The 15,162-nt window shown below is 50.7% G+C and overlaps 1 protein-coding gene across 4 annotated transcripts in view; it reads left to right on the forward strand.

Annotated features, from left to right (window-relative positions):
• Positions 1–15,162, forward strand: part of SHTN1 (shootin 1) — a 108,720-nt gene that overhangs the window by 63,385 nt on the left and 30,173 nt on the right. For all 4 annotated transcript variants that reach the window (XM_056529586.1, XM_056529585.1, XM_056529584.1 and 1 more), the window contains exons 8-9: positions 11,122–11,216; positions 11,693–11,839. In XM_056529586.1, the coding sequence (XP_056385561.1) occupies positions 11,122–11,216; positions 11,693–11,839 (242 nt within the window). The remainder of the gene's footprint in view (positions 1–11,121; positions 11,217–11,692; positions 11,840–15,162) is intronic.

Raw genomic sequence — 15,162 nt, forward strand, 5'->3', positions numbered from 1 at the left:
ATAATCGATAAAAGTCCAAGATTTAAAATTAATAAAAAATTAGTGAAAAAATGAAAACCAAAAAGGTGGTTTTAAAAGCATAGCAGAAACGCCAACGGCGTTTCTGCTATGCTTTTAAAACCACCTTTTTGGTTTTAATTTTTTCACCAATTTCACCAATTTTTAATTATGTGAAATAAATGTTGGACTTTTATCGATTATTTTGGGAGCTGGATTCTACACCAATTCTTTGTTACCTGTTCATAGGGGAGAAGTGTCTGATAAGGGGGGGGGGGTCCAACTGCAGGGACTCCGTGTGATCTCCTGTACGGCGTCCCGGCTCTTCCCAGGTAAGGGGTTGTCGACCCCAGCACGAAGCAGCGTCTGACACGTCCCCTTCATGTATCCTTATGGAAGAGCCAGAGCTCCAGCGTTTGCTTCCTTAGAGCTGCATGGAGGGGGCATGTCGGTCATCACTTCGTGCGGGGGTCGACACACTCCTTTCCTGGGGACTGTCGGGGTGCCATGCAGGAGATCGCAGGGGCTCCCAGCTGTCATACCCACCACAATCAGACACTTAACCTCTATTCTTTGGATAGGGGATAAGTTGTCCTGCATGACAGTTCTCCTTTAATAGTAGCAAACCCTCAGCTGTGTGAGCAACAGTGATTGTTTGGTTGCTGGATATAAAAAGAGAATGTTGCCACAGCAAGCGGAGATCCTGAAAATAAGATGATGAAAGCTGCAGAATGTTCCATGGTGCACTAATGCAGTTTTACTTTTACGGAAGTGGACTGGCCCTTTAAGTGCAGATACTAATTGTCCATGACACAGGGAATGTTCTGGATTTCTTGGCCGTACGTCGCCGGTTAAGTCTCTGCTTTTGGCCGCCGTTCAGCGTCTGCTGGATGTAATGGCGCTGTCACAGGGCCAGGCCACGTCCACCTGTCAGTGTATTTCCTTCGCTCTGCTTACCCCCCCCCCCCCCCCCCTCTCCCCGGCACCGCACAGACCGCATCACCGCCGACTTGTTTGCCCACACGACTCTACAGATCTATGAATTGTCACCCTTCTTAATTGCTTATCCTTTTGATTAGTAATTAAGGTCCATTGAAAAAAAAGGAGGCATGAATATTAATGCGGTGCTGGCAGCGAGCTGCGCTCCTGATTATAATCACTGTGTTGGTCTCGTGTTTGCCGGCGGTGGGTGGAGGGGAGGGTTCTGTTTGCAGCAGAACGTTAAAGTAGTTCATCGGTTAATGGGATTAGAAACTTAGGCTAATTGTGGCGTTTACACTAACAAGCACCTGAATGTGCGGTACAAGCGGCGCCACCGCCTCTTATTAGCGGCTGCATAGTTCTCGGCCGCTGTCAGGGGGAGGAGGGCGGCCACTTTCTCTGGCTCAGTCTCCACTGCTTGACCTCCTTGTACTGTTTTTGCTCTTCTGTTCAGAGCTGATTTGTTCTGGTAGTCGTTACTGTGTTACGCCGCAGACCTTTTGTAATTTTCTCTCCCGCCTCCTCTGTCCCCTTCATCTCACCCCTAAAAAGTCTTTACTGGTGTCAGAGAAGATTACTCTTGGGCCATAAAGAATTACCATATACACACAGTAGGGCTGCCCAATTTGGGGAAAATGTGTGATTGCGATTATAGAGGCAAATGTTGTGACGTCGGTATAATAAACAAATGGTGAAATCCCCCAATTTCACATTTCCCCCCTTTTCACGTCTATCCCGGCATTTCATGTCCATCTCCCATTTCACATTCCCCCTATTTAGCTTTTATCCCCCCATTTTGAGCTGAGATTTTCATGCATGTCAAGAAAGACTCATGACCTTAGAGCAGTGTTACCCAACCAGTGTGCCTATAGCTGTTGCAAAACTACAACTCCCAGCATTCCCGGACAGCCTTTGGCTGTCCGTGCATGCTGGGAGTTGTAGTTTTGAAACAGCTGGAGGCACACTGGTGGGGGGGGGGGGGATCCCCGGTCCCATCTGCCCATCCGCACCAGCCTTAAATGGTGGATCTCTATCCTGTTTGACCTGTTTAAGTATGAGGAGAGAAATATTTATCAATGCAGGAAATGTCTATAGTTCGGGCTGCATGAATGTAAGGATAGGTTCCGATGTGTGTGGATCCAGCCTGTGGAATGTTGGACAGTGCAGTGAGTGGATCCAGTCTGTAGAATGTTGGACTGTGCAGTGAGTGATCCAGTCTGTAGAATGTTGGACCTTGCAGTGAGGGATCCAGTCTGTAGAATGTCGGACCGTGCAGTGAGGGATCCAGTCTGTAGAATGTTGGACCGTGCAGTGAGCGGATTCAGTCTGTAGAATGTTGGACCGTGCAGTGAGTGATCCAGTCTGTAGAATGTTGGACCGTGCAGTGAGGGATCCAATCTGTAGAATGTTGGACCGTGCAGTGAGGGGATCCAGTCTGTAGAATGTTGGACCGTGCAGTGAGGGGATTCAGTCTGTAGAATGTTGGACCGTGCAGTGAGGGGATCCAGTCTGTAGAATGTTGGACCGTGCAGTGAGGGGATCCAGTCTGTAGAATGTTGGACCGTGCAGTGAGGGATCCAGTCTGTAGAATGTTGGACCGTGCAGTGAGGGGATCCAGTCTGTAGAATGTTGGACCGTGCAGTGAGTGGATCCAGTCTGTAGAATGTTGGGCCGTGAAGTGAGTGGATCCAGTTTGTAGAATGTTGGACCGTGCAGTGAGGGGATCCTGTCTGTAGAATGTTGGACCGTGCAGTGAGGGGATCCAGTCTGTAGAATGTTGGACCATGCAGTGAGGGGATCCAGTCTGTAGAATGTTTGTCCGTGCAGTGAGTGGATCCAGTCTGTAGAATGTTGGGTGGTGCAGGGAGGGGATCCAGGCTGTAGCATGTTGGACCTTGCAGTGAGTGGATCCAGTCTGTAGAATGTTGGACCGTGCATTGAGTGGATCCAGTCTGTAGAATGTTGGACCGTGCAGTGAGGGGATCCAGTCTGTAGAATGTTGAGCTGTGCAGTGAGTGGATCCAGTCTGTAGACTGTTGGACCGTGCAGTGAGTGGATCCAGTCTGTAGACTGTTGGACCGTGCAGTGAGTGGATCCAGTCTGTAGAATGTTGGACCGTGCAGTGAGGGGATCCAGTCTGTAGACTGTTGGACCGTGCAGTGAGGGGATCCAGTCTGTAGACTGTTGGACCGTGCAGTGAGGGGATCCAGTCTGTAGAATGTTGGACCGTGCAGTGAGGGGATCCAGTCTGTAGAATGTTGGACCGTGCAGTGAGGGGATCCAGTCTGTAGAATGTTGGACCGTGCAGTGAGGGGATCCAGTCTGTAGAATGTTGGACCGTGCAGTGAGGGGATCCAGTCTGTAGAATGTTGGACCGTGCAGTGAGGGGATCCAGTCTGTAGAATGTTGGACCGTGCAGTGAGGGGATCCAGTCTGTAGAATGTTGGACCGTGCAGTGAGGGGATCCAGTCTGTAGAATGTTGGACCGTGCAGTGAGGGGATCCAGTCTGTAGAATGTTGGACCGTGCAGTGAGGGGATCCAGTCTGTAGAATGTTGGACCGTGCAGTGAGGGGATCCAGTCTGTAGAATGTTGGACCGTGCAGTGAGGGGATCCAGTCTGTAGAATGTTGGACCGTGCAGTGAGGGGATCCAGTCTGTAGAATGTTGGACCGTGCAGTGAGGGGATCCAGTCTGTAGAATGTTGGACCGTGCAGTGAGGGGATCCAGTCTGTAGAATGTTGGACCGTGCAGTGAGGGGATCCAGTCTGTAGAATGTTGGACCGTGCAGTGAGGGGATCCAGTCTGTAGAATGTTGGACCGTGCAGTGAGGGGATCCAGTCTGTAGAATGTTGGACCGTGCAGTGAGGGGATCCAGTCTGTAGAATGTTGGACCGTGCAGTGAGGGGATCCAGTCTGTAGAATGTTGGACCGTGCAGTGAGGGGATCCAGTCTGTAGAATGTTGGACCGTGCAGTGAGGGGATCCAGTCTGTAGAATGTTGGACCGTGCAGTGAGGGGATCCAGTCTGTAGAATGTTGGACCGTGCAGTGAGGGCATTCAGTCTGTAGAATGTTGGACCGTGCAGTGAGGGGATCCAGTCTGTAGAATGTTGGACTGTGCAGTGAGGGGATCCAGTCTGTAGAATGTTGGACCGTGCATTGAGGGGATTCAGTCTGTAGAATGTTGGACCGTGCAGTGAGGGGATCCAGTCTGTAGAATGTTGGACCGTGAAGTGAGGGGATCCAGTCTGTAGAATGTTGGACCGTGCAGTGAGGGGATCCAGTCTGTAGAATGTTGGACCGTGCAGTGAGGGGATCCAGTCTGTAGAATGTTGGACCGTGCAGTGAGGGGATCCAGTCTGTAGAATGTTGGACCGTGCAGTGAGGGGATCCAGTCTGTAGAATGTTGGACCGTGCAGTGAGGGGATCCAGTCTGTAGAATGTTGGACCGTGCAGTGAGGGGATCCAGTCTGTAGAATGTTGGACCGTGCAGTGAGGGGATCCAGTCTGTAGAATGTTGGACCGTGCAGTGAGGGGATCCAGTCTGTAGAATGTTGGACCGTGCAGTGAGGGATCCAGTCTGTAGAATGTTGGACCGTGCAGTGAGGGGATCCAGTCTGTAGAATGTTGGACCGTGCAGTGAGTGGATCCAGTCTGTAGAATGTTGGGCCGTGAAGTGAGTGGATCCAGTTTGTAGAATGTTGGACCGTGCAGTGAGGGGATCCTGTCTGTAGAATGTTGGACCGTGCAGTGAGGGGATCCAGTCTGTAGAATGTTGGACCATGCAGTGAGGGGATCCAGTCTGTAGAATGTTTGTCCGTGCAGTGAGTGGATCCAGTCTGTAGAATGTTGGGTGGTGCAGGGAGGGGATCCAGGCTGTAGCATGTTGGACCTTGCAGTGAGTGGATCCAGTCTGTAGAATGTTGGACCGTGCATTGAGTGGATCCAGTCTGTAGAATGTTGGACCGTGCAGTGAGGGGATCCAGTCTGTAGAATGTTGAGCTGTGCAGTGAGTGGATCCAGTCTGTAGACTGTTGGACCGTGCAGTGAGTGGATCCAGTCTGTAGACTGTTGGACCGTGCAGTGAGTGGATCCAGTCTGTAGAATGTTGGACCGTGCAGTGAGGGGATCCAGTCTGTAGACTGTTGGACCGTGCAGTGAGGGGATCCAGTCTGTAGACTGTTGGACCGTGCAGTGAGGGGATCCAGTCTGTAGAATGTTGGACCGTGCAGTGAGGGGATCCAGTCTGTAGAATGTTGGACCGTGCAGTGAGGGGATCCAGTCTGTAGAATGTTGGACCGTGCAGTGAGGGGATCCAGTCTGTAGAATGTTGGACCGTGCAGTGAGGGGATCCAGTCTGTAGAATGTTGGACCGTGCAGTGAGGGGATCCAGTCTGTAGAATGTTGGACCGTGCAGTGAGGGGATCCAGTCTGTAGAATGTTGGACCGTGCAGTGAGGGGATCCAGTCTGTAGAATGTTGGACCGTGCAGTGAGGGATCCAGTCTGTAGAATGTTGGACCGTGCAGTGAGGGGATCCAGTCTGTAGAATGTTGGACCGTGCAGTGAGTGGATCCAGTCTGTAGAATGTTGGGCCGTGAAGTGAGTGGATCCAGTTTGTAGAATGTTGGACCGTGCAGTGAGGGGATCCTGTCTGTAGAATGTTGGACCGTGCAGTGAGGGGATCCAGTCTGTAGAATGTTGGACCATGCAGTGAGGGGATCCAGTCTGTAGAATGTTTGTCCGTGCAGTGAGTGGATCCAGTCTGTAGAATGTTGGGTGGTGCAGGGAGGGGATCCAGGCTGTAGCATGTTGGACCTTGCAGTGAGTGGATCCAGTCTGTAGAATGTTGGACCGTGCATTGAGTGGATCCAGTCTGTAGAATGTTGGACCGTGCAGTGAGGGGATCCAGTCTGTAGAATGTTGAGCTGTGCAGTGAGTGGATCCAGTCTGTAGACTGTTGGACCGTGCAGTGAGTGGATCCAGTCTGTAGACTGTTGGACCGTGCAGTGAGTGGATCCAGTCTGTAGAATGTTGGACCGTGCAGTGAGGGGATCCAGTCTGTAGACTGTTGGACCGTGCAGTGAGGGGATCCAGTCTGTAGACTGTTGGACCGTGCAGTGAGGGGATCCAGTCTGTAGAATGTTGGACCGTGCAGTGAGGGGATCCAGTCTGTAGAATGTTGGACCGTGCAGTGAGGGGATCCAGTCTGTAGAATGTTGGACCGTGCAGTGAGGGGATCCAGTCTGTAGAATGTTGGACCGTGCAGTGAGGGGATCCAGTCTGTAGAATGTTGGACCGTGCAGTGAGGGGATCCAGTCTGTAGAATGTTGGACCGTGCAGTGAGGGGATCCAGTCTGTAGAATGTTGGACCGTGCAGTGAGGGGATCCAGTCTGTAGAATGTTGGACCGTGCAGTGAGGGGATCCAGTCTGTAGAATGTTGGACTGTGCAGTGAGGGGATCCAGTCTGTAGAATGTTGGACCGTGCAGTGAGGGGATCCAGTCTGTAGAATGTTGGACCGTGCAGTGAGGGGATCCAGTCTGTAGAATGTTGGACCGTGCAGTGAGGGGATCCAGTCTGTAGAATGTTGGACCGTGCAGTGAGGGGATCCAGTCTGTAGAATGTTGGACCGTGCAGTGAGGGGATCCAGTCTGTAGAATGTTGGACCGTGCAGTGAGGGGATCCAGTCTGTAGAATGTTGGACCGTGCAGTGAGGGGATCCAGTCTGTAGAATGTTGGACCGTGCAGTGAGGGGATCCAGTCTGTAGAATGTTGGACCGTGCAGTGAGGGGATCCAGTCTGTAGAATGTTGGACCGTGCAGTGAGGGGATCCAGTCTGTAGAATGTTGGACCGTGCAGTGAGGGGATCCAGTCTGTAGAATGTTGGACCGTGCAGTGAGGGGATCCAGTCTGTAGAATGTTGGACCGTGCAGTGAGGGGATCCAGTCTGTAGAATGTTGGACCGTGCAGTGAGGGGATCCAGTCTGTAGAATGTTGGACCGTGCAGTGAGGGGATCCAGTCTGTAGAATGTTGGACCGTGCAGTGAGGGGATCCAGTCTGTAGAATGTTGGACCGTGCAGTGAGGGGATCCAGTCTGTAGAATGTTGGACCGTGCAGTGAGGGGATCCAGTCTGTAGAATGTTGGACCGTGCAGTGAGGGGATCCAGTCTGTAGAATGTTGGACCGTGCAGTGAGGGGATCCAGTCTGTAGAATGTTGGACCGTGCAGTGAGGGGATCCAGTCTGTAGAATGTTGGACCGTGCAGTGAGGGGATCCAGTCTGTAGAATGTTGGACCGTGCAGTGAGGGGATCCAGTCTGTAGAATGTTGGACCGTGCAGTGAGGGCATTCAGTCTGTAGAATGTTGGACCGTGCAGTGAGGGGATCCAGTCTGTAGAATGTTGGACTGTGCAGTGAGGGGATCCAGTCTGTAGAATGTTGGACCGTGCATTGAGGGGATTCAGTCTGTAGAATGTTGGACCGTGCAGTGAGGGGATCCAGTCTGTAGAATGTTGGACCGTGAAGTGAGGGGATCCAGTCTGTAGAATGTTGGACCGTGCAGTGAGGGGATCCAGTCTGTAGAATGTTGGACCGTGCAGTGAGGGGATCCAGTCTGTAGAATGTTGGACCGTGCAGTGAGGGGATCCAGTCTGTAGAATGTTGGACCGTGCAGTGAGGGGATCCAGTCTGTAGAATGTTGGACCGTGCAGTGAGGGGATCCAGTCTGTAGAATGTTGGACCGTGCAGTGAGGGGATCCAGTCTGTAGAATGTTGGACCGTGCAGTGAGGGGATCCAGTCTGTAGAATGTTGGACCGTGCAGTGAGGGGATTCAGTCTGTAGAATGTTGGACCGTGCAGTGAGGGGATCCAGTCTGTAGAATGTTGGACCGTGCAGTGAGGGGATCCAGTCTGTAGAATATTGGACCGTGCAGTGAGGGGATCCAGTCTGTAGAATGTTGGACCGTGCAGTGAGGGGATCCAGTCTGTAGAATGTTGGACCGTGCAGTGAGGGGATCCAGTCTGTAGAATGTTGGACCGTGCAGTGAGGGGATCCAGTCTGTAGAATGTTGGACCGTGCAGTGAGGGGATCCAGTCTGTAGAATGTTGGACCGTGCAGTGAGGGGATCCAGTCTGTAGAATGTTGGACCGTGCAGTGAGGGGATCCAGTCTGTAGAATGTTGGACCGTGCAGTGAGGGGATCCAGTCTGTAGAATGTTGGACCGTGCAGTGAGGGGATCCAGTCTGTAGAATGTTGGACCGTGCAGTGAGGGGATCCAGTCTGTAGAATGTTGGACCGTGCAGTGAGGGGATCCAGTCTGTAGAATGTTGGACCGTGCAGTGAGGGGATCCAGTCTGTAGAATGTTGGACCGTGCAGTGAGGGGATCCAGTCTGTAGAATGTTGGGCCGTGCAGTGAGGGGATCCAGTCTGTAGAATGTTGGACCGTGCAGTGAGGGGATCCAGTCTGTAGAATGTTGGACCGTGCAGTGAGGGGATCCAGTCTGTAGAATGTTGGACCGTGCAGTGAGGGGATCCAGTCTGTAGAATGTTGGACCGTGCAGTGAGGGGATCCAGTCTGTAGAATGTTGGACCGTGCAGTGAGGGGATCCAGTCTGTAGAATGTTGGACCGTGCAGTGAGGGGATCCAGTCTGTAGAATGTTGGACCGTGCAGTGAGGGGATCCAGTCTGTAGAATGTTGGACCGTGCATTGAGGGGATTCAGTCTGTAGAATGTTGGACCGTGCAGTGAGGGGATCCAGTCTGTAGAATGTTGGACCGTGCAGTGAGGGGATCCAGTCTGTAGAATGTTGGACCGTGCAGTGAGGGGATCCAGTCTGTAGAATGTTGGACCGTGCAGTGAGGGCATTCAGTCTGTAGAATGTTGGACCGTGCAGTGAGGGGATCCAGTCTGTAGAATGTTGGACCGTGCAGTGAGGGGATCCAGTCTGTAGAATGTTGGACCGTGCATTGAGGGGATTCAGTCTGTAGAATGTTGGACCGTGCAGTGAGGGGATCCAGTCTGTAGAATGTTGGACCGTGAAGTGAGGGGATCCAGTCTGTAGAATGTTGGACCGTGCAGTGAGGGGATCCAGTCTGTAGAATGTTGGACCGTGCAGTGAGGGGATCCAGTCTGTAGAATGTTGGACCGTGCAGTGAGGGGATCCAGTCTGTAGAATGTTGGACCGTGCAGTGAGGGGATCCAGTCTGTAGAATGTTGGACCGTGCAGTGAGGGGATCCAGTCTGTAGAATGTTGGACCGTGCAGTGAGGGGATCCAGTCTGTAGAATGTTGGACCGTGCAGTGAGGGGATCCAGTCTGTAGAATGTTGGACCGTGCAGTGAGGGGATCCAGTCTGTAGAATGTTGGACCGTGCAGTGAGGGGATCCAGTCTGTAGAATGTTGGACCGTGCAGTGAGGGGATCCAGTCTGTAGAATGTTGGACCGTGCAGTGAGGGGATCCAGTCTGTAGAATGTTGGACCGTGCAGTGAGGGGATCCAGTCTGTAGAATGTTGGACCGTGCAGTGAGGGGATCCAGTCTGTAGAATGTTGGACCGTGCAGTGAGGGGATCCAGTCTGTAGAATGTTGGACCGTGCAGTGAGGGGATCCAGTCTGTAGAATGTTGGACCGTGCAGTGAGGGGATCCAGTCTGTAGAATGTTGGACCGTGCAGTGAGGGGATCCAGTCTGTAGAATGTTGGACCGTGCAGTGAGGGGATCCAGTCTGTAGAATGTTGGACCGTGCAGTGAGGGGATCCAGTCTGTAGAATGTTGGACCGTGCAGTGAGGGGATCCAGTCTGTAGAATGTTGGACCGTGCAGTGAGGGGATCCAGTCTGTAGAATGTTGGACCGTGCAGTGAGGGGATCCAGTCTGTAGAATGTTGGACCGTGCAGTGAGGGGATCCAGTCTGTAGAATGTTGGACCGTGCAGTGAGGGGATCCAGTCTGTAGAATGTTGGACCGTGCAGTGAGGGGATCCAGTCTGTAGAATGTTGGACCGTGCAGTGAGGGGATCCAGTCTGTAGAATGTTGGACCGTGCAGTGAGGGGATCCAGTCTGTAGAATGTTGGACCGTGCAGTGAGGGGATCCAGTCTGTAGAATGTTGGACCGTGCAGTGAGGGGATCCAGTCTGTAGAATGTTGGACCGTGCAGTGAGGGGATCCAGTCTGTAGAATGTTGGACCGTGCAGTGAGGGCATTCAGTCTGTAGAATGTTGGACCGTGCAGTGAGGGGATCCAGTCTGTAGAATGTTGGACTGTGCAGTGAGGGGATCCAGTCTGTAGAATGTTGGACCGTGCATTGAGGGGATTCAGTCTGTAGAATGTTGGACCGTGCAGTGAGGGGATCCAGTCTGTAGAATGTTGGACCGTGCAGTGAGGGGATCCAGTCTGTAGAATGTTGGACCGTGCAGTGAGGGGATCCAGTCTGTAGAATGTTGGACCTTGCATTGAGGGGATTCAGTCTGTAGAATGTTGGACCGTGCAGTGAGGGGATCCAGTCTGTAGAATGTTGGACCGTGCAGTGAGGGGATCCAGTCTGTAGAATGTTGGACCGTGCAGTGAGGGGATCCAGTCTGTAGAATGTTGGACCGTGCAGTGAGGGGATTCAGTCTGTAGAATGTTGGACCGTGCAGTGAGGGGATCCAGTCTGTAGAATGTTGGACCGTGCATTGAGGGGATCCAGTCTGTAGAATGTTGGACCGTGCAGTGAGGGGAATCAGTCTGTAGAATGTTGGACCGTGCAGTGAGGGGATCCAGTCTGTAGAATGTTGGACCGTGCAGTGAGGGGATCCAGTCTGTAGAATGTTGGACCGTGCAGTGAGGGGATCCAGTCTGTAGAATGTTGGACCGTGCAGTGAGGGATCCAGTCTGTAGAATGTTGGACGGTGCAGTGAGTGGATCCAGTCTGTAGAATATTGGACCGTGCAGTGAGGGGATCCAGTCTGTAGAATGTTGGACCGTGCAGTGAGGGATCCAGTCTGTAGAATGTTGGACGGTGCAGTGAGTGGATCCAGTCTGTAGAATGTTGTACCGTGCAGTGAGGGGATCCAGTCTGTAGAATGTTGGACCGTGCAGTGCGCTCTCCCACTTGATTCTTCTCTTGGTGCCCTGGACTCTACTGATGTTTTTCTGGATTCTTTGCAGTCTCTGTTCTGGCAGTAGAAGAATATGAAGAACTTCAGACCAATTTAGAGATGGAGAAGGATCTCCGCGTAAAAGCAGAGTCTCTGGCCCAGGAGGTACGGTGCAGGCACCAGGGGCATGGAGGGAGGGGACTGTTTTTTGCTTGTTCTGGAATCTTCTTTTGTATCTTTAGTACGTTTTTTTTTTTTTGTTTTTTTTTACTCACAATAGAGCAGATTCTGCTTCAAATTTAAAATATTATTATTATTTTAGGCTTTTTTTGTATTAGACTCTACATTGAGGACAAATATTTGCAACAAGTCACCTGACATGGAGGGGACTGCAACACAGTCATAGCCCTAGTAATATCTATTAGTATGTCACTATAAAAACATTGATACAACATAACAGGACAGGAACAGATTTGTACTTCTGCTGTGTTCAGCTCACAGAGTATTATATTCCTTAATACTAGACAAGGTCTGGGGGAATATTTAACTTCTGGATACATGTGATTGATTTGGTTGGTAAATTACAGAGGGGTTGGGAACCATCTCTATATAGTACAATCCATTATTTTCTGTCTCCCCAGATGTATATCGAGCAGAATAAAATGAAGAGACAAAGCTGCCTCCTGCTGCAGAGCATCTCACCCGACGAGCAATTATTAAAAGCTCTAGATGAGAATGCGCGGTTAACTCACCTACTGGAAGAGGCGGAGATCCAGCATCAGCTGAAGGTGAAGTCACAGGGGCTCCATGTAATGTATATGGGATGTCAGTGACCTAACCTGGTGTAGGGAACATAGGGATCACTGTATGTTCTAAAAGACATAGTTAAAGGGGTACTCCGGCCCTAAGACATCTTATCCCCTATACAAAGGATAGGGGATAAGATGTCTGACCGCGGCCCCGCAATCTTGCATTCGGCAGCCACCTCTTTGAACTGCACGGCGCGCTGCCTGCTCACAAACTGCCTGGTGCCAACCACGGGGCCGGAGTATCGTGACGTCACCCCCCGCTATGCAAGTCTATGGGAGGGGGAGTGACGGCCGTCACTCCCCCTCCCATAGACTTGCATAGCGGGGAGGTGACGTTACATGAGGGTGGAGTCATGACGCCCCGATACTCCTTTGGATAGGGGATAAGATGTCTTAGGGCCGAGTACCCTTTTAAAACCAATAAACTATTGAACAAAGCTTCACAGCAGCACAGATTATTTCAGGAGCGGAGTGTGCTGATCTTATGAGGAGCTACTTAGTGGAGGGAGCAGGGTTACGAAACTTTGGACACTCCTTTCTGCAGCTGACAACCTCTTCTAATAGCCGGCATGGATCAATCTCTGTTGCCAGCTGTTTTAGCTGTTTAGATGCCACAGTCCATGCTGACAGCAGCATTTAAAGGGCATAACTAAGATTTTTTTTGTCAAGTTATATTACAGTGCAATACGATTTAATTACCTCTGTGTGGCGCTTTGTCCTGTTTCATTCACAGCACCCAAACCTGGAAGTGTTGTAGTGCAAGTCTATTTATTTTACTTTTACTAAAGTAGTGAGATAAGAAAAGACGCACTCGCACACGATTTTTCTTAAAATCCCAGTGCAATTTTTATTCTAAAAGATGCACCAACACAGGAACTACAACATTCCATAGCGGGAGTGAGAGCAGCCCCTCTCAGACGCGGAGGGGGGGGGGGTGTACGTCAACCTCAAGTGGTGAGCATGCTTATATACACAGCAAAGAATCACTATGGTCACAAATAAACAAGTTATCACAGTGTAATAAAACATAAACTACACACACACACATATATATATATATATATATATATACTGTGTGTGTGTATGTATATATATATATATATATATATATATATATATATATATATATATATATATAATCCAAAAATAAGCAGCACATCAAGAAAGATGAAGGTCTCTAGGCAGGGTGCACGCATGCTGGAGCCACGGTCCTCTGGTTCCTTAGTAATAATAGTAGTAATATGCAGCACACCGAAATGTAATGCAAAGTGCTTTATTCCATGTGGTACAAAAGCTTTTGTACCACATGGAATAAAGCACCTTGCATTACATTTCAGTGTGCTGCATATGACTACTATTATATATTCTTTGTCTATATATATATATATATATATATATATATATATATATATATATGATAAAAAGACTCACAAGAACAATGAAAGGTCATTTATTTTGGTTAACCCGAGTGGACCTGTTGCATTCAACTTGATTATGCATAGCGCTTCTCTACGTAATAAATGGGTAACGTATATACTCGAGTATAAGCCGACCCGAGTATAAGCCGAGACCCCTAATTTCAACCCAAAATCCCAGGAAAAGTTATTGACTCGAGTATAAGCCTAGGGTGGGAAATACATCATTCCCCCCTGTCATCATCCAGACCCGTCATTAACATCCTCATCATCATCACCGCCTGTCATCATCCAGACCCTCATCATCTTCACCTGTCATCATCCCCTTGTCATCATCCCACACATCCCCCTTCATCATCCCCTTGTCATCATCCCCACCCCCCTTCATCATCCCCTTGTAATCATCCCACACCCCCCCCTTCATCATCCCCCCCCCCCTTCATCATCCTCTTGTCATCATCCCACACCCCCCCCTTCATCATCCTCTTCTCATCATCCGCCCTCAGTGGTCTTCAACCTGCGGACCTCCAGAGGTTTCAAAACTACAACTCCCAGCAAGCCCGAGCAGCCATCGGCTGTCCGGGCTTGCTGGGAGTTGTAGTTTTGAAACTTCCGGAGGTCCGCAGGTTGAAGACCACTGCGGCCTTCTACATCATCCAGCCCCCTCTCACCCCCAGTACTCACCTCCGCTCGGCGGTGGTCCGGTCCTGCAGGACTGTCCGGAGAGGAGGTGGTCCGGTGGGATAGTGGTTCCGGGCTGCTATCTTCACCGGGGGCGCCTCTTCTCCGCGCTTCCGGCCCGGAATAGAGGCATTGCCTTGACAATGACGCAGAAGTACATTGGCAATGAACGTACCTCTGCGTCGTTGTCAAGGCAACGTGACTATTCTGGGGCCGTGCCCGAAGCGCTTAGAAGAGGCCTCCTCGGTGAAGATAGCAGCCCGGAACCACTATCCCACCGGACCACCTCCTCTCCGGACAGTCCTGCAGCACCGGACCAGCGCCGTGCGGAGGTGAGTACTGTACAGAACTAAAGGGGGTGAGAGGGGGCTGGATGATGTCGAAGGCCGCAGTGGTCTTCAACCTGCGGACCTCCGGAGGTTTCAAAACTACAACTCCCAGCAAGCCCGGACAGCCGATGGCTGCCCGGGCTTGCTGGGAGTTGTAGTTTTGAAACCTCTGGAGGTCCGCAGGTTGAAGACCACTGCGGGTGGAGAGTTCACTCGAGTATAAGCCGAGGGGGGTGTTTTCAGCACGAAAAATCGTGCTGAAAAACTCGGCTTATACTCGAGTATATACGGTATGTTGATCCTCTCCAGTAGGAACACTTTCTACTCTCTCCAGTCCGCCAAACTTTAAGCCCACAGTACTGTTTTCATGGCATCCGGCCATATGGGAAACAAAGCGAGGGGCAACCTTGCCTGTCCGGAGAGAATATAAGTGTTCTATTATACGTATACAAGAGATGAAGATCCCCGGGTTCACGTGGTAAAAAAGGTGTGTTAGAGCGCTCACTCCTGTAGATTAGCTTGACTGGGATCGTGGCAGTATAGAGGTAGCCGGACACGGTTGAGTTTAAGAGATAATAACCGGATTTTATTAGGGTAGATCACAGATCTACAGGTTATCTGTGATCTACCCTAATAAAATACGGTTATTATCTCTTAAACTCAACCGTGTCTGGCTACCTCTATACTGCCACGATCCCAGTCAAGCTAATCTACAGGAGTGAGCGCTCTAACACACCTTTTTCTACCACGTGAACCGGAGCCCCGGGGATCTTCATCTCTTGCATCCTCCAGACGTCCAGGAATCCCAGCACACCGCGGTGTGAGCTGCACCCCCTGATCTCACTATTCCCTTTGAAACGGGATACAAGCGTGATAT

The sequence above is a fragment of the Hyla sarda genome, chromosome 7 (genome assembly GCF_029499605.1).
Source record: "Hyla sarda isolate aHylSar1 chromosome 7, aHylSar1.hap1, whole genome shotgun sequence".
Classification (NCBI taxonomy): Eukaryota; Metazoa; Chordata; class Amphibia; order Anura; family Hylidae; genus Hyla; species Hyla sarda.